The sequence below is a fragment of the Acanthisitta chloris genome, unplaced genomic scaffold (assembly GCF_000695815.1).
Source record: "Acanthisitta chloris isolate BGI_N310 unplaced genomic scaffold, ASM69581v1 scaffold10810, whole genome shotgun sequence".
In the NCBI taxonomy this organism is placed as follows: domain Eukaryota; kingdom Metazoa; phylum Chordata; class Aves; order Passeriformes; family Acanthisittidae; genus Acanthisitta; species Acanthisitta chloris.
In genome coordinates, this window is record NW_008652213.1 from 18,889 (window position 1) to 38,036 (window position 19,148).

The window sequence follows — 19,148 nt, forward strand, 5'->3', positions numbered from 1 at the left end:
ACTGAAGTAGGAATGCTGGTAAATAGATTATAGACACACACGGAACTATAAAATTGGTACTTTGGGTGAATAGCTGCTTGGGTTTTGACTGGCATTTCTGGGAAGGATGTGAGCCCAGGGATTTTTATCCACTCACATGCCGACTTGACACTGGGAGGAAATAACACTGGGGCTGCAGTTTGGTTTTGGAAATGGGCCACTCCTTCCCCACATGGCTGCCTTCCCTAGGAGTGGCATTCATGTGCATGAGGCACAAGCTTGAATTTTATAGCACAGAGAAGGGGTTCCCACACCATTAGGACTGGGTTTAGTGACTGTCAGAGCTGACTTTTAGGGCAAGGGATGCCAGGAATAAGCAGGTCCTCAGATATCCCATTCCTTGTGCCTTGGTGCTCGTCTCAACCAGCTCAGCACACTCCCCAGTTCCAAAAGTGGCCTTGAAACAGCCTCTATCAGCCACACAGGTCCCCAACCTGGTGCACACTTGAGTACAACACTCAAGTTTGCCCCTCCAATAATACTACTCTCCCTCTTCATACTCTGCATGTGTGTGACAGCCTGAAAGAGCCCAGTCTCTTTACACTTACCTTCATGCTCAAACCTCACTGCTGCAGATGAACTTTTCTGAGGGGTTGCTGTTTTAAAATACTTTCAAGCAGCATGGACCAAATATATACAAACGCCACTGGGAAGAGGTGTCTGTGGCCCATTGTGGAGGCAGAAGGATCTAGGAGGCCTTTGGGTCGTCTGAAGACACACAGAGATGCCAGGTCTGAACATGAACCCTGTGCACTTGGGTCCCTGCCAAGGTACACTTTGAGCTCAACCACTTCAGACAGGTGAAGGAGGCTGCCAGCAGTGTCTGTAGCAATAAAAGGGGGCTGCACAACTCCAAGGACTCAGCTTCCTTCCTCTGTTCAAATGTAGTTTTTTTCCAGGGTAACTTTCGGAACTATTTTGCAAATAAGACTCACTCAGCTGCTGTCATCCCACTCCTCCAGTGCCAGGAACTTGCTCCCTGCCAATGCTGTGTGTGCTGCTCCAGCATCCCATCAGGCACCGGCTGAGCCAAGGCATCCAGCTGTGGGTACGGGTGAAAACACCTACCATGGAGCCTTTGGACACAAGCCCAAGCTGCAGAGTGTGTCCATGCAGTGTTGTTGAGTACAGGAAACCACTCTGGTGGACTTGCTGACCAGCCACTTGTGGTAGCAAAGTCACAAAGTGGGACCCACTTTTCTGTGTGCTGGAGAAGACTGCAGGAGGTTTAGGCGTCTCTCAGCTTCATAGTGTGTTTCAGTGGTGCTAGAAATTAAGGTTGTCATTGGAAAACATCAGGGTTTGCCAAACTCTTCTGAAGTACAGTTTTGAGGGAGTTTGTGGTTCTTTTGCAATACCCTTGCAGTTCTTGTCTTGCCCACAGAACTGCAACATGCCAGCTAGCCCTGGAAATATGTCTCATGGATATAACCCTGAATTCTGCTGGAAGGAAAAATCCGACGTAATTTTAGATCCATAAGCTATTAAACTGAAAGACACACTGAGAAGCTACAGATATGTTAGTTGTCCCTCATCACAAAAACTTTTGCAAATTATTAGGAAGTTAAATGCCTGTCACTGCCTGTGGGATTTACTACAAATGATGCTTATAAATAGCTTACTAAATAATAGCTGATTAAATAGCTTATTAAATAATTCACAGACAGGACAGCCTTAAAAAAGGCACATCACCAGCAGTTGGGAAGCTTCTGTGTGAATAGATTACTGCTACTGATGAGCATCATCAAGTTAAAGATTTCCTTGGCTCTGTACCTCCTTCCCATTACATTTCAAACTAGTTTACTAATGGACTGGGGGAGATCATGCAGGCAAAGAGGTGTGGTGTCCTCATCTGGGGTCAGACCAGATCAGGAAGTTCAGAGGGAATGAGATGAATCTTTGCCTCTCTCACACAAATCAGTTGCAGCAGCAGCTCGGATCACAAACTACTATGAGGTTTTTAAGGTGGTCATGCACATAGGCACTCAGTAAAGCACCTGTCATCTAGTGGCTCCTCAAGAGATAGGCTTTAAATATTTTTAAAGGTATTTAAACAGACAACACTTAGGAATCCTTGCTGTGGGACTTCCCATACACACCTCAGATAATCAATATGCTATTTCTGATTCTTTTCAAGATTTTATCTCCTTTGAAATTCCTTCATTTGGTTTGGGGAACAGCTTGGACTTTAAGCACAAAGATGCACTCTAACATACACACACACGAACCTTTGATCATTTCACTGCTTATGTTAAAGGAAGTGTCCCAGTCCAATAAGACTCAGGAGTCCCATACACACCTCAGATAATCAATATGCTATTTCTGATTCTTTTCAAGATTTTATCTCCTTTGAAATTCCTTCATTTGGTTTGGGGAACAGCTTGGACTTTAAGCACAAAGATGCACTCTAACATACACACACACGAACCTTTGATCATTTCACTGCTTATGTTAAAGGAAGTGTCCCAGTCCAATAAGACTCAGGAGTGTTCGATTGGATTGACGGAGAGAAAAGGGGTGATAGGAAAATTAGAAAATTGGGGAAGCAAGCAAGATTTGGGATGGCGTAGCAGAGATGGTCACCACCACGGAATCCAGCAGTGTTCCAAGGATCAGTAGTCCAAGGATCAGCGCCGAGTGGCATTCCAAGGACCTGTGGTTGTCTTTTCTCTGGTGGTAGGTATCTGCCATGCTCTGGATGTTGGTCCTTTTTACAGGGCTTTGCCAGGTCAGTTTCCCTGGAGTTGAGCAATTCCCAGCCTCCTGATCTGGAAGCAATGTCAGCTGGAGGGGGTGGGTGGTAGTCGTTATCTAGGCAGCTAGATGGAATGTGGACAATGGCACCTCCTTATCTAGGCATCTGGAGACACCCTGTAACTCAACAAGCCTTGAGGCAAACAGTCCAGGGGTCGCTGTTTTCATTCTCCTACACCAAGTCATCAAAGCCAGGCAATGTCAAAACAAACATTTCTTAAAGGTCCCTTACAGGAGGATTGGAAATTATTTCTTCCCCCAGTACCTAACAGATGTGAGAATGTAGGGTTTGGGGGACTGGATGAGAAATGGTAGGGTTTCTTCTCCACAGCAGACCAGGGACTGATAGGACTGCCCATGAGAACTGCCCTATGTAAGCCTAATCGGAAGCTGGTAAACAAAGCAGAGAATCCCATTTCTCACTGAAGCAAAACTGCAAGTATTTAGGTGAAAGTACCAACTAAAAATCCTGGGCTTGTGTCTCCTTGATGCTAGTACAGTAAGAAGCCAAATGGCTCTCCCAGCTACCTAAAATGCAGAAAAAAAGGGAGTCTGGAGTCCTAGTAACAAGTTGGGACTGTGATTTGAGGGTGTGAGAGAAGCTTAACAGCTCTATTGGCAAGAGATGGAAACAAGGGAGGAAGGAATTCTACTGGGTAGCCTGGACCTGTAGCACTCTAACCCATAGATTTAAAAACAAACCCTCTGGGCTTTCCTTGATGAGCCAGACATGTGGGAGGGGGACAAAGTGTCAGCAGCTTTGGTGTTTAGTATCTTCCATTCCTGGAGGCACTCAATTCCCAATGCAAACATGGCATACTAGCATTTCAGATGATTATCAGAGGCAAGTGATTGAAGAGTCTCTACTGCCCCTGCAGTGTTTACTGATGCTGTCAAGGGAAGCAGATATACAGCCAAGTGACTAGCAGCTTCCACACAGAGGTTTTCACATTTGCTACTCTAAGCTCCATGTTTCCTTACTTTAGGAGAAAGAAAGAATCCACCGGGATTTCCAGATCTTTGACAACTCATAGGCCATGACAACTGTTATGTAATTGCTCTGTGTAATTGGAGATTAGTTACTCCTCTAAGCAGGTATTAGGATTGCAATTATTTCTTCCAGCTTATCTCTACTACTTGTTGCTTGGTTCCAAACTGTAGATGATGCCCTTAAGATCTGTACCCTGAAGTCATATCCAGTCTCTTTAAACACTCTTAAAACTGTTTTACATTACCTCAGCCTCCCAAGAAAAGCATTCACAGGCATGCTTTTTTATTTTCCTCTTTTTATTTTCCTTGCTTTTCTTTAGTACCACAATTATATCTGTCTCTGACTGCGTGATGGCACTTCCTCCATAAAGGTACACTCAATGCAGTTCTGATTCATAGAATTGCACCTAATTCACCCAGACTTCAGAACTGACCTGTGTAAAACGAGAGTCACAAACTGGCACCTCACCAAAATAAAATAGATAGCTGGCCTCTTCAGACAGTTCTGCTTGTCTCTTGAAACAGAATGACATGTACCTACCCACCTTTACCTGAAGAAGAGTCAACTCCAAAGAGGCTGCCTAATGTTTCAGGATATGTTGGAGAGGAGACTGATGAGGAGGGCACATCTAGATGCCTTCTGGGAGAGTCTGCAGGCAGCCAGAGCAGGACAGAAACCCTGGTCCAATGCTATCATGGGAACGTTGTCAAAATTCGCAGTAATAGGGACCATTCTCTGCTCCAAGTCAGTTAGAATAATAATTTTGATAACAATTCCTACCTGCTCACATACAAATTTACCTTCAAATTACATTAAATTGTTTTTAATAAATTTTAGAAGGCACATCCTCCTAGAACAGATCAAACTTTTTAAGCTTGGTCCATTCAGCCACCTGACTCTGCAAGATGACTCATATTTGTTCCCTGAGGCTGTATGAGTCATTTCACCGTGGTCAGAGGCATTTGGTGTTACACAGAAGCCAAGAGTTGTCCTTGATAATGCCAGAAAAGGGAAATCTAAGTAAGGAATCTTATGAACATTTTGGATGGATTGAAATCTAAGTGCCTGGCAGATGACTGTGGGTTTCCCAAAAGCAAGGTATGTGGGAAATGCCCAAATTGCATCTGTCTTAACATTGGTCTATCAAATAAAAAGGGGCACTTGCAGATTAAATGTCGATATATATTAGTATTCATCCTAGGACATTTAAAAAATGTCTATTACCTACAAAAGAACAGATTAATGAGCACTTTATGAACAGTTAAAGATCCTTGGGTAATACACAGTCTCATTAAGACAGCAGCATGCAGCAATGCTGGTTCATTTATTAACGACCAACTGCAGAACTGAAGTCACTGTTAGAGCACAGGGTTGTTTGTTGGCTCTCACAGAAACTACTAGTGAAGCTGAGCTGCCTCAGTTTCATTCTTCAGCCTGCAAGCACAAAAGAATCCAAACCAACCAAAACCACACCTAGCTTGAAAGACACTTGATTCCTGCAGGCCAGTCAGTTATAAACTTTCTTTTTTAAACATTCCCTTCAGGCATAAGTAGGGAATTAACAACGGAAGTGGAAGGAATGGATGATGTCTATTTGAGCAGTACAAGGAACAAAGGCTGGTAAAAGCAGTATTAGAATTTAAACCTCAGGGAAAGAAGTCAAGTTATAGAAACATCAGACACTGTCAGGAGAGGTTCAGATGTCATCTCTATCTTCAGAATACTGTACCTATCTCAACAAAAAGAGAATTGCTACTGTATAATGCACAGGTCTTCTTTGACATCTGCCAAAGATAATGTATTTTTCACCCAGAGCTCCACAGAAGACCTTTACTCAGCCATTCTGCAACACTAAACAGTGTGGGCATCACAGTGATCTTGTACTCACTAAACTGGCGATCTGCAAAACACAAAAATCAGTTTTTTAGTTTTGCACTACAGTTCTCTACAAGATTTGCCTTGCTCACTTAAGCAGATTACAAGGTCTGTAACAATTCTTATCTACAGCCAACTTATTTCATTGAGACATACTCATACACTGAAGTTGACAGTGCACTTTCTTATTGAGACAGTTTCTAAGCAGACAATGAAGGATTATCACAGTCAATATTCTAGCTAAATGAACAGCAATGATTTATCAGAAGACTAGCAGAAGTCATGAGAATCTGTCATTCTTCACCATTTACCTGCCATTTTAGAAAAATAGAATGTTAAGGGGTTAAAATGGATCTTAAAGAGCATCTAGTCCTAACGCCCTGCCATCAGCAGGGATGCCTCCCAATAGACCAGGTTGCTCAAGCCTTTATGCAACCTGGCTTTGAACACTGCCAGGATTGGAGCATCCACAACCTCCCTGGGAAACCTGTTCCAGTGTTTCACCACTCTCACAGTAAAAAATTTCTTCATATCTAATCTAATTTTCCCATCTTTCAATTTAAACCCCCATTACTACTTGTCCTATCACTACAATTCCTGACAAAGAGTCCCTCTCTGACTTCCCTGTAGGCCCCTTCAGATACTGGAAGGATGCTAAGAGGCCCAATGCAACCTTCCCTTCTCCAGGCTGAACAGCCCCAACTCTCTCAGCCTGTCTTCGTAAGAGAGATGCTCCAGTCCTCTCATCAACGTTGTGTCCATTCTCTGCACTTGCTCCAACAGTTCCATGTCCTCAGCCTGCTGCCACACTCCTTTTCATGTAGCCCAGGATGTGGTTGGCTTTCTGGGCTGTGGGTGCACACTGCTGGCTGATAAGGAGTTTTTCATCAACCATCACCCCCAAGTCCTTGTCTGCAGGGCTGGTCTCAATCACTTCTCTGTCTAGCCTATAGGTGTGTCTGGAATTGCTGTGATCCAGGTGTAGGACTTTGCTTTGGCTTTGTTGGTCTTTGTGAGGTTTGCATTGGCTCACCTCTCAAGCCTCTCAAGGTCCCTCTGGATGGCATCCCTTCCCTCCAGTGTGCCAACTGGTGTTGTCAGTGAACTTGCTGAGGGTGCACCTAATTCCACTGTCCATGTTGCTGACAAAGATGTCAAACAGTATTGGCTCCAGCACCGATCCCCAAGGGACACCACTTGTCATTGGTCTCCACAGGGACAATGAGCCACTGACCACAACTCTCCGTGTGCAAACATCCAGCCAGTTCGCCAGTTCTTTATCCACTGAGTGGCTCATCCATCACATCCATGTCCCTCCATTTAGAGACAAGGATGTCATGTGAGACATTGTCAAATGCTTTGCATAAGTCCATCTAGACGATGTCAGTTGCTCTGCCCCTATCCACCAATGCTATGGACCATTATAGAAGGTCACCAAATTTGTCAGGCACGATTTGCCCCTGGTAAAGCCATATTGGCTGTTACAAATCACCTCTTTGTTTTTCATCTGCCTTAGCACAGATTCCTGGAGAATCTGCTCCATGATCTTGCCTGGCCTGGAGGTGAGACTGACCGGTCTGTAGTTCCCGGGTCTTCAGCTTTTCCCTTTTTAAAAGTGCGAGTTATAATTCCCTTTTTGCAGTCCTCAGGGACTTCACCTGACTTCCACAATTTTTCAAAAGTGGCAGATAGTGACTTGGCAACTACATCCACCTGCTCCCTCATGACCCATCCATGAATCTCATCAGGTCTCATGGACTTACACACATTCAGGTTCCTTAGACAGTCATGAACCTGATCCTCTCCTACCATGGGCTCAGGGTCTTCATTCTCTCAGTCCCTGCATTTGCCTTTCTTGCCCTGGGCAGCATGGCTAGAGCATAGTAGAAATATAGCAGTAGATAGAGAAATAGCAACTGACCTCATTGCAATTAGTGTTATTACAAAGAAAAAACTCCACAATATTCACCCAGACACAGGCCAGAAAGCTCTTTGGTACACCCCTATTAAGAACTTAATATTTTAGTGACTGTACAAAGGACTGTACTGTCACTGCATGAGGAGTGTCACCCCATAATGCCGCGCTATTGTGCTACAGCAATATTATGCTACAGACACAGGACTTCATCCCAAACCAATCTTGCCTAATCAATGGGCAGAAAAGGACAGGACAACTTAGAGAAAACAGGAGAACTTAGACTGCAAGCGTATGGCAGATTTGACTGGGGCATCATTGCTTGAATATTTTTAATGGCTTTGCTTGTTTGAGAAAAAAATGAGGAAAAATGATCTATTTCAGTTCAAGCAGCTCCTGAGAAAAACACTGCTAAATGCTAGTTTCTGTTACACAACCACCCCAGCTTTTTGCGAGCCCTGCCACTAGTACTTTTTTTACAGCTATTAGATGTGGTGTGGCTTTAAAGACAAAGACACTAAAGACAAAACAGGAGCAGAATGTGGGTCCAGAAGAAGGATCCTGTTTGGACAGACAGGACAACATCTACATCTATCCACTCTCATTCTAGCAACATTCTTTACTGATCTGACACTCATTTCTACATGTATTAAAAAAAACAGCTGTAGAAAACATCCCTATAAAAAAACCCAGCTCCTTAAAGATTAAATGTTTGAAAAGACAATAGTTTTATTTGCAGTAAAATACAACACACATAAACAGGGACAGATGAACAAGAAGAATGCACTATTAAGAGGATGACAAATAAATGCAAGGCAGAGAATTACAAGTGAAAGACTGGAGAGAAGTATGCTCTTTTCTGGCAAGGTTACGTTCAGAAAGGAGATGAAAACACCTAAAATAACTTTATTTCCCAAAAACGTTGCTCCGTTAACTTTCCTATGTGTTTCCAGATTATCATCTCAATGTTAAGAATACTGGCAAAATCAGAATGTGTCTTCTGATGTTCAGATTTGTTTGAAATCAATTCAAGTGAAAAGCTGTAACTTCAATTAGTGACTTGGTTTGAAAGCATCCAGTGCTTCGGCTACAAAGCACATTGACCTCACTACACGAGGAACACTCTCTAGAAAAATGCTCCTGACCACATTTGCTCAGGTATGACATACACAGTGTGAATGAACATTTTGTGTCTCCTTTTTTTTTCTCCCCTCCTACTTTTTACTTCCACTGATGGAATTTTCACATATAATGTCACTTCATGACTACATTAACTACACAAAAGTAACAACTGGAGTTTCCACCTCAGAGACATCACAAACCCTAATGCATTTTTTTGTCTTTTTTTTCTCTTTTCTTAACAAAAATAAACTCCTTTCTTCATAGGGAATGTTCTAACTTCTTCAATAAGCTCCTGTTTGCTATTTCTCATGGAATGTTGATGGCTAACAGTTAAAAACATAACTGCAGAAACTAATTCCTCTAAATTGTAGGTTTACAAGGAAGTAAGGGAGGAGTTTCAGTTTGCTATTAGTATTAATAAAGAGTTATTTTAAACACTAGAAGAAAAAATACACCATTCAAAACAAAAAATATTGAAATATAGTATCAGTCTACATTTCCTTTCCAGGGCAGCTTCCAACAGACCAGATGTTTTTGGGTATTTTAGTCCTCTGACTCATATCTGAGGATCAAAAAAAGAATAAATAGAAAAATCATTAAAACAGAGTAGAAAATACCCCACAGGCATTTTATCTCTAAAGAAAATATGAACCCCAAGTAATAAATTACACCCAACAGTGACAGATTTCTATCAAGGTTCACTGTATGACTTAGAGCATAGACAAATCCATACACCTTTTAGACTACTTTCTCCTTTTAAAACTGGCCAGTTTACCAAACAGTCAAATGAAGGAATGACCTACCCACAAATCCAAACAATAGTCAAAGCATCTGGTACATCTCCCAACTGTATCTCACGCGTAGCACCTGAGGGCTTATCTACCACACCCAGGAATATCCTAGATCCTCTCCATACTGAGTTCTCTCATTATATGCTACCTGGTAGCTGCCGTTGTACACGTTGGTCCTGTTCACCTAACATCCATTAAAAGGACTGGCTTGTCAACAATCAGGGAATAGCCTACTAGAAGTGCTTTTTAAGGGAAAACTTATAGATTATTTTAGAGACAGATTCACATTCCTAAAGACAAAACAGGAGCAGAATGTGGATCCAGAAGACGGATCCTGTTTGGACAGACAGGACAACAATACTTACTTGGAAAGCCTTCTACGCAGATCCTTTATTTGGTCATTCTTCTTAGTGAGAATCTCCTTCATGTTGCGATAGGCAGCTGTCTGCTGGAATTTCTTCTCCAGTTCCTACAGAATAACATCATCTACATGTTTTTTACTTATTATGAAGACCTAATTAAAATATTTTTTTTAAAAAAAAAAAACTAGTTGCTTTTCCTCCTCAAGTTTCAGAATAGTAGTTCCTTAAAAATCAAACTCAGTACAATTTAGACACAGTCAAATGGGAGATTCAAATGAGATTACTAGGACAAACAGAAACAGAAACTTTATTTTCTAATGGTATCAGGCTAAAAGTCTTCTGAAGACCAGGAATATGTTTTTCATTAAAAAATTTCTATGCAGACAACTGGGCAAGTTTTAAGTACTCAACTAGTTATAATCATGCAGTTAGTTGTGGTTTTGCTATTTTAGCTATAATGTGCTTTTCCACTGAAATAACAAAAATACACAGGCCTAGTAAACTCTGTGTCCTGTACTGTATACTTGTTAAATTACTAACCAGTTGAATTGTAAGGATCTCATCTTTCCATCACAGTAAAATGCTAACCTTTTCAGCTGCGGAGAGCTGATCCTGAACCCTAAGCAAGTTGTGTTTTGTTGTCACCAAGTCCTCTTCCAAGAATTTTTGGTTTGCAGTTGTGTCGTTCAAAGTCTTCTCAAACTGGCTTTTCAAAGCTGCCACTTTATTCTCCAGTTCAGTGATATCCTGGTTTGCATTCATCTTCAATGGAAGAAGCATTCAAAATATGTCAAATACAAGAGAAGAAACATTTAAAATTCCAAGTGCAAAATTCCACAAAAACCAGGTACATCTTAATTTTTAATATTTATGTTCATGTTATTCCTGTAGAGCGTAAATGTAAAGTGCTTTAAAAAAAGTTCAAGCACTGACTGATTTACAACTTTAAAATTTTTTTAATAAATGCATATTAAAGGTGGCTGGGATGTCTTCTCTGCCAAGGTGAGATTTCAAGTTCCTGTACTTCACTTCTCTAGGTGGAGCCACAGAATGCAGCATACCATGAGCAGTTACTCACCATACAGAAATAGTAAATCACAGTTGAAGATCTGGATGTCTATGCTATAATGCATTTTTGAAGCAGGTAAAATATCCCAGGCATTTCAAATGCCATTAATGTAGTACAGGTAGGGAAGGCTGAAAGTGATAAGGCTCATGCTATTAGTCAGGTACCAATATATTGCACTCTGCTCAGATGTCTCAAACAAAGAGGCTCCACAGTGTCTTGTGAAGCAACTTTCCTGTTTCCTTGTGAGAAGAAACCACTCAAACTATTCTGGACATCAGTTCTGGGTCACAAAACATTATAATCATGTAACTCTCCTATGGATTTTCATTTAAAAAACCCAAAACAAACACAAAACCCTCTCTGGTTTAAAAGCTCAACTTCAAACTCAAAAGTATAGTAACTCAGGATGAGGCTGAACCAGCAGCACCTTAAAAAGAACAAAAATCTAAAACTAAGGAAGCTAAGGTAAGAATTTAGCATAGGAAACTACTTGATAACGGCACCTGGACAGAAGAAAAGCTTATTTGAATTTTGAGACAGACTCCAAGTCTGCAATGCTGAAAAGCTGCTAAATTTTGTATGTTTCAGATCAGAATAGACAGCTATCATTTTTCTAAAATGTGACCAAAGTCAATTACGCAAAAAATTTTATATCCTCAAGTTAAACTGATCCAACAGAGCAGTTACTCCCTAACTGTGGCTCACACTTTGCATGTGGAACCATCTATTAGCTATTAACAAAGAACATCAATCTGCTGAGTGGCTCCTTATGAACTATCATGGTTTGGCAGTCACTTATTTGTCCAGAGTTTGAGAACTACTGCTTTATGAGCAACTAGGTTTATATGATTTTACTGACACCCCTCCTATAAAAATATGAAGTGAAACCACATAAAATTGAGCATTTTCTTCAAACAACTAATACTGCAATTGATTAAATCAAGTGGTACATTTCAGCACTGTACCTAGAGCTAGTTTCAACAACATATGTATGCCTGGAAACAGAAAATGTAAGAGCTGGAGAAGAAAGTGACAGATTATAGAGAGCAAACTAGGACATGAAAGCTGAAGATACTCAGCAGCTCTGACACTGAGGCCAATTCATGTTTGACCAGAAAAGCAGGATGAGATTTGGTTCCAATCTTTTAAAACTACAAACAGTATTATCCAGGATTTAATACACCCCTTAAATATGTTAAATCTTTCATAATTTAAGGCTTAACAAAACAAAGAAAATATTTGCCATGACTGATAAATCAAGTTCCCTAATAAAGAATAATATTGAACACAGATTTTGAAAGTTACCCTGTAAGATTAGAACATATTAAAAAAGACAAGTACATACCATAAACCAGTTAGAAAGCAAAATAAAAAGAAATCAAGATTAAAATATGAAAATTAAAACAGAAATGCTTTATGATATTGAACCTCACTTCCAAATCTGTAAATACTGCAGGAATTTTAAAGTCAGTTTCTCAAAACAATGGGATTAAAGAGCTCTAATGTTGTTTAACATTTGAACTGAAATATTTTAAACTTAAGAAACAGTAATGCAGGAACAACTTTTAAAAAATTCTAATTATTGACAAAATAAAGGTACAAACTTAAAAAAAATACTAAGGTGACCTGAACAAATTCATCTGTGTCAATATGACTTGAAGCTTCTTAAATAATTTCTTTTTCTTTGCAACAGCAACTCACCCTGTTTGAATCCTCCTTTATAAAAAAAGATTAAGAAAATCAAATAGTAAAAATAAATGGTGAACCATTTTTAACAGTACACTGTTATGGGCAGAACTACAAAAAAATCAAATAAGCAGCAAGTCTGTCTTGACCATATCAACACCAAGTGTGACAAATGCTTGAAAGAATTCAGTGTTTTATTGTTGCTATAAAAGCAGGTTAGATCTCATTCTTTCATTAGTAACCATGAACAAATTAATAGACACAATACTACTTCCTGACAGTACCTGGAGCAACACTTTCTGACAATAATTTATCATGGTCCATGTGACACAAAATACATGTCGTAACGTCAACTAATGTTATGGATTATCTGCTGACTGACAGACCAGCAGGAACAGACAACGTCAGCAGGAATAATTTGAACTTTTGCATTTGCCAGAAAACAAACATACCATACTCGCCAACATTTTAGATGTACAGGTAACAGTTGTGTTAAACTGGGGAGGACAGACCTTAATTATATTTACCTTCTGATCTCCTTGGATCATCTGTAAATCCCTCAGCGACTTCTCCAGCTTAGACTTCTCATCTAGTGCAGCTGTAGCCTGCAATACATTGAAAATCTTTTGCATTTGCCAGAAAACAAACATACCATACTCGCCAACATTTTAGATGTACAGGTAACAGTTGTGTTAAACTGGGGAGGACAGACCTTAATTATATTTACCTTCTGATCTCCTTGGATCATCTGTAAATCCCTCAGCGACTTCTCCAGCTTAGACTTCTCATCTAGTGCAGCTGTAGCCTGCAATACATTGAAAATTTAAAAACGTCAGAAACATGTAAATTGAAAACATAAGGAGAATAACTTTGGGATTCTTATTTAAATAATTATAAATACGTAAGCAGCCTTCAGTATCAAAGCTTACAGGGAATTTACCTGTGTTTCTATGGTCTTGAGTCTGGTCTTCAGTTTTTCATTTTCTTCTTGGAGATGAGCAACTCTCTGTAGGTTAATGAACAAGAAAATGTTTGTGAACACTCCTGTGCTATTTTGAATTTTCCAAGTATTTCAGGGAAGAAAATACCCTTCATAGCTTGGGAAAGCAAACAAGATCCTAAATGCTTGTAAAAACAGCCTCTATAAGGAATCAGTAATCCATTTATTTACTGTGTTTTCTGCCTCCATCAGGAGGCAATTTAAGCCTCCAATTCTACTGCAGCATATAGGACTGTTCACTTAAATCTGGCACATGCTTTACTGAGTTGAGATTATTGAGCTTATTTGTGATTAAGAAAATTGCATGTTCAGAGATGCAAATCCCATTGCTGCTCATCATTTGCATTTTCAATCAACAGGCAAGCAAGAATTTATTCATAGTTCCTGTTCATAAGAGACAAACACCAGATTACTGCATACCATGTCCTGTGCCACAGGAAATAACCACACTTTATCAGAGTAAATTTGCCATATGAACTTTGAATTACTTTGGGGTGTGTGTGGGAAACATCAGATCTACATATTCAACAAGAACTGTTATGAAACAGATTTTGAAACTATTTTTGAAAGAGAGCTACATGGATCTATCAGTAAAGTACAGGTCTGAATTCTTTAATGCTTTAATTATCATAGCCAGTAACAAGAATTTGATTCAGACACTACTCCACACATCATTCTGGCACAGCTGGCACAAAGACAGAGAACACAACTCCTCACTAATTATCTTGGCTGCCCATAACTTAAAAGTGTATTGCAAGAAGTGTGGCACTTTAGAAAAGTTCAGCTGAACTGAATGGGTTCTAGACCTAATAAAAATTATTGATAACATTAAATACTGGAAAGTGTTTCATAATTCTGAAAATGTTTAGCAAGTGAGAGATCATTTTCAAATCCAGTGAATTCCAAATTCTTTAAGTGCATGTTTCTTCAGGAGGAATTTAATGAACTTACAAAAGAAAGAAGACTTCAAGTGACACAGAAAATATTCAATCACCTGATAATTTCAGCCAGTTACATGTTTTAATTTAGTTCCTTGTTGGAAAGCCAGCCAGCTGCACAGAACAAATTGAATACTGGTTTCTACTAATTAACTCCATTAAATGGGAAAATAAGTTATTACAAAGGCCAAAATGTCTCTGCAAAAGAAGGGCCAGTATTGTAATACGTGTTAGAGACCACAATACATTTAGAATGCTTTACAACATTTATTAATTCACGAGCATTTCACTTTACCTTCTGGGGTATATTACTGTGATGTCTACACAGTGACAGATATATTGTACTAGTATTACTGTGTAGCTATTCAGTTCAGTTGCATAAGCAGAATGGACATGGATCGTAACTGCATGAACAGACAAGTTCTTACCTTGTTTAGCAGCTCTGACCCACCTTCATTTAATGGAGCCAGCTTTGGTTTAACAGGATCTGCACTGGGCTACAGAAACAATAAAGGTGAAAAAACTAAATTATACAGATTTTTAGGAGGAAGAAAAGCACTCCTTTAGTCTGTAAAATACTACTGACACTTAATTCAGCTTTCTTTTGTAAAGCAAATTAATGACCTTTCATTTGAAGTTCATTTTTACTGGTTCTTTTGTTCCTAAGTTATATACTTCACTTTAAGCTAAACAAAAATACTGCATAGAGATCTGAAAGTATTGCATACTAGATTTTACAAACGACTAAATGCTGCAGCAACCAAAAGACAAAGGAAAACAGAAAAAATATTTGAGTGACTGTAAGAGTAAAAAAAATTTACAAAGCTCCAAATAATTTTCTTATTTTAAGGATGAAAAATAACATATATTAACTAAATATACCTTCACACTACAAACCAAATACAGTGCAACCATAATCATGCAAGATAAGCTAGAGTGAATCTGAATTGTGCAATCTTCTCAGATCTTAACTCCATGGTGAGACAAGCAAATGTCCCAGTCTTACCCCAGTTATCAGGGAAGGGAACCCAGAAGCAGATGCTTCAACACATCCCTGGTCTGGCTGACCTTGGGATGAGGTGCATGAGGCATGACCTGGGTGTGCAGAGCCTGCACTCTGGAAACAGGCAAGTCAGATCAGAGAGCCTTGGTGTCCAACTGTAAAACTTGACTTTTTGGAGACATTCAAAGACTTTGTTTAGACACTAAGGGTGGGGTTTGGGTTTGTTTTAAGCACAAAGAGCCAATACTAAGCATTTTAAACATCTGCCATGACTCCACATGACATTCAATTATGCTTTGATGAAGATAGAACTCTACCTTTTTGTTCGAAGATGTAAATTCTGACTTTTCAAACTCAGCAACTTGATCCAACAACTCTCTTGAAAATAAAAATAAAGAGGTATTTATTTACTAAAGAAAAATAAAGGGAGACATTCATTTACTAAGAGCTATGCCATGAAACACATTTTACCAGGCTGGTGCTATGCTTTGTATTGAAAGTAAGATTCTTGTTGAAGTACAGAATCAAGTCCTATGCAAAACCATAAATGCAGCAGATCATGTCATGCAATCATATGGTATATACCTTAGAACTGTATGATTTAGCATCCTTAATTAAAATATTATCTACCCAGACAACACCAGCTTTTTAATCAAATCCAATCACCTGCTCTTAGCAGGTTAATTCAAGTAAGATTATTACCAATAAAAACATCTTGATGACAAGTTTGAAATTGTTTTGTAACTTGCCATTTTATAAATGGAAGCCTTGAAATTAACTTCTTATTGATGTAATAGTAAAAAAACAAGTTTCTATGCTTAGGAAAAGAATGCAAATAGTCAACACTTGAAAGGCACTTGGAATAGTCCAGCAGATGTTACCGATTCTCCAAGTCAGAGACGTCTGTCTGTAACTTTAGGTACCATTTCTCAGCCTGTGAAAAGAGCTGCCGCAGAAGTAAAACGTTGGTGTAAGTTGTGTTTATGAGCTCTGACTCCACTTCGCTGTGTATAACACTCTGCAGTCCATCCAGCATGTCTATCACCTCATCGACTGTGAAGGTCTCTTCAACAAGTCTAAAAAGAGCAGCCAAAATGAGTCAAGTGTGATATAAGTAACAATTTTGCATTGTTGTGAGATCTCACAACAGAGGTATCACTCATACAATCATCACCCTTCTGAAAACATCCACTGACAGTAGTTATCAGACCACCATGGCACTACTACTTGGTTACTGTATCTGAAGTTTCTCTTTAAATCATTACATTCACAAGTATTAATTCAGCTGCAGCCTTGCATCAAATTTAGACATCAGAAGAAGGATATAAAGCAATGTCATGCTGTCGACATCTATGTTACTTCCTAAGAATTTGAAGAACTTAGTTTCAAAACCACCAGACTTGTAACTTCTGGAAAATTATTGGTTCTTCCCAGTAAGAACATACAAATCTAAGTGGAGAAAAGTCGCTCAAGAAAGTATTCAAACTTGCCATGGCTGCCAGCATATTTTGCTTTATTCTTGCTGGGAACCACTCCCCACAGTACCTGCTGTCCTTAAGGTCCTGAAAACAAGAATCCACTGTTTTGAGACACAGGCCACGCTTGAAACGAGCGAAGCGCATGTAGTTGATCGCTTCATTCTGGTGGTGCTCGTTCAGGCCCAGCTCTGCCTGCAGGTAAGGATATAAGCACAAAGACAAATACACACTAAGTAAAAAAGAGCACAAGCATTGTGAATACTTGCCTTCTGATTAGTTTCTGTGCTTGCTTTCACAGGGTTATTATGATAACTAGTACGTTAGAAAACCACCAATATTTTCGTATGGGTAATCCTTACATAACTCATATAAGTGCTCCCCCTTTCAAAAGCACCAGTACTTGCAAGTAAGGCCTCAAGCGAACAGCGGCCTCAAAAAAAGTCACACAAAATCAGAGACAGAGGCAATCAGAAGAACCAGAAGCACTGTAGGAGACAGTAAGTTCTTGGATAAATCTATCTTTGTGTTAAATGTACATACGTCTAACGTAGCTGAACAATGTATCTTTCATAGATGAACTAACAAAAAAAGCACAGGGAAGTAAGTTACATTTCTTTATCAGTTTATTTGTAAAATCTTGAGACTTCTCATATAATCATAGAACGTTTGGGTTGGAAGGGACCTTAAAGATCATCTAGCCCCAACCTTCTGCCATGGGCAGGGATACCTCCCACTAGACCAGGTTGCTCAGAGCTCCATCCAGCCTGGCCTGGAACACTGCCAGGGATAAGGCATACACAGCTTCCCCGGGCAACCTGTGACAGTGCCTCACTACCCTCACAGTAAAGGATTTCTTCCCAATATCTAATCTAAAATTCCCTTCACTCAGTTTGAACCCATTACTCCTTGTTCCACCCTTACAGTTCCTGATGAAGGGTCCCTCTCCACCTCCCCTGTAGCCCTTTCAGATACTAGAAGGTTGCTATGAGGTTTCCATGCAACCTTCTCTTCTCCAAGCTGAACAGCCCCAACCTCCTCAGCCTGCCTTCACAGTGGAGATACTCCAGTCCTCTTACCAATGTTGTGGCCTCCTCTGGACTCATTCCAACAGTTCCACGTCCTTCTTATGTTGGGACCCCAGAGATGGATGCAGTACTCTAGGTGGGGTCTCATGAGAGCAGAGTAGGAGAGAATCACCTCTTTTGACCTGCTGGCCACATTCCTTTCGATGCAGAATGAGATCTTAATTTTAATCTGAATTTGTTTCTCAACAGCCTATTGCCCAGGAACAAATATTCCCAAGGCACATTAATAAAGAACTGATTTTAGATCTGGCTAACTAGCCCTTCTGTGCATGCTTCTGTTTCAAAAGAACTGCTGGCATGGCCAACCACATTAGAATAACTCGAGCAGGCTGCACAAGTCACAAGGAGGCACAGCGGGGCACAAATGGAAGTTTATCACCACAGTCCCTGGAGAGCTGATGCAACCAAAGGTGAGTCCACTTCACTTGCTTTGATGCACTTAGCATGGCTGGTGTTGGGCAGGGACAGCAATGCAGCCACTCAGACAAAACAGCTAACCTGATCACCCTGTCCTTATTAATCCACCTGTGCAGGGAAGCTCCAGTGACAATGCAATACTGGGCTACCTGGATGAACAGCCATCTGAGGACAGATCCCAACTGTCTGGAAATTAAAGGCAGCAACAACATTAGTAAATAAAACCAAACCTGAGCTGAGCACGTGCCTATGTGTTCCCACAGGTATATTTGGATCGTTTAGTCCATCCTACACTGTTACTAGTGGGCTGTAAAAATCTCACCCTTCGCAAACACACCAAGACTATCCTAACTTTACAGGTGTAATTGTCACCAGAGTCTGTCACCTGGGTCAGCTAAAGGCAACAACAACAGCAGTAAGCAAAACCAAACCAGTTCTCACCATGTGGCTGCAAGCACGACGTACCCCACAAAGCGCACACCCTGCAACTGAGAGATCACATGAATAGCTACGGTGATATTCTTTCTGCTGTTATTTTCTTAGGCATAAACCTTCTACTTGTTACAGATGTAAAGGAGATTAATGTAGTAAATAAGCACATAAGCACAAGCCAAAGCCACTCC

General features: G+C 40.1%; 1 protein-coding gene across 1 annotated transcript; it reads right to left on the reverse strand.

Moving 5' to 3' along the window:
• Window positions 1-9,239: 9,239 nt before the first annotated feature.
• On the reverse strand, window positions 9,240-17,210 carry LZTFL1 (leucine zipper transcription factor-like 1). Its single transcript, XM_009076494.1, has 9 exons — window positions 17,091-17,210; window positions 16,427-16,621; window positions 15,863-15,923; window positions 14,971-15,039; window positions 13,545-13,610; window positions 13,317-13,409; window positions 10,438-10,611; window positions 9,853-9,956; window positions 9,240-9,258 (listed from the first exon to the last, which is right to left on the reverse strand). The coding sequence occupies exons 1-9, from the start codon at window positions 17,165-17,167 to the stop codon at window positions 9,240-9,242; spliced, it is 858 nt and encodes a 285-aa protein (XP_009074742.1). The 5' UTR covers window positions 17,168-17,210.
• Window positions 17,211-19,148: the final 1,938 nt, after the last annotated feature.

Coding starts and splice junctions, on each gene's coding strand:
- LZTFL1 (XM_009076494.1), bottom strand. CDS start 17,167: ATGCGCTTCGCTCGTTTCAAGCGTGGCCTGTGTCTCAAAACAGTGGAT. Junction 13,611..14,970: donor GGTCAGAGCTGCTAAACAAG/GTAAGAACTTGT, acceptor ATTAACCTACAG/AGAGTTGCTCATCTCCAAGA. Junction 13,410..13,544: donor TCAAGACCATAGAAACACAG/GTAAATTCCCTG, acceptor AATGTATTGCAG/GCTACAGCTGCACTAGATGA.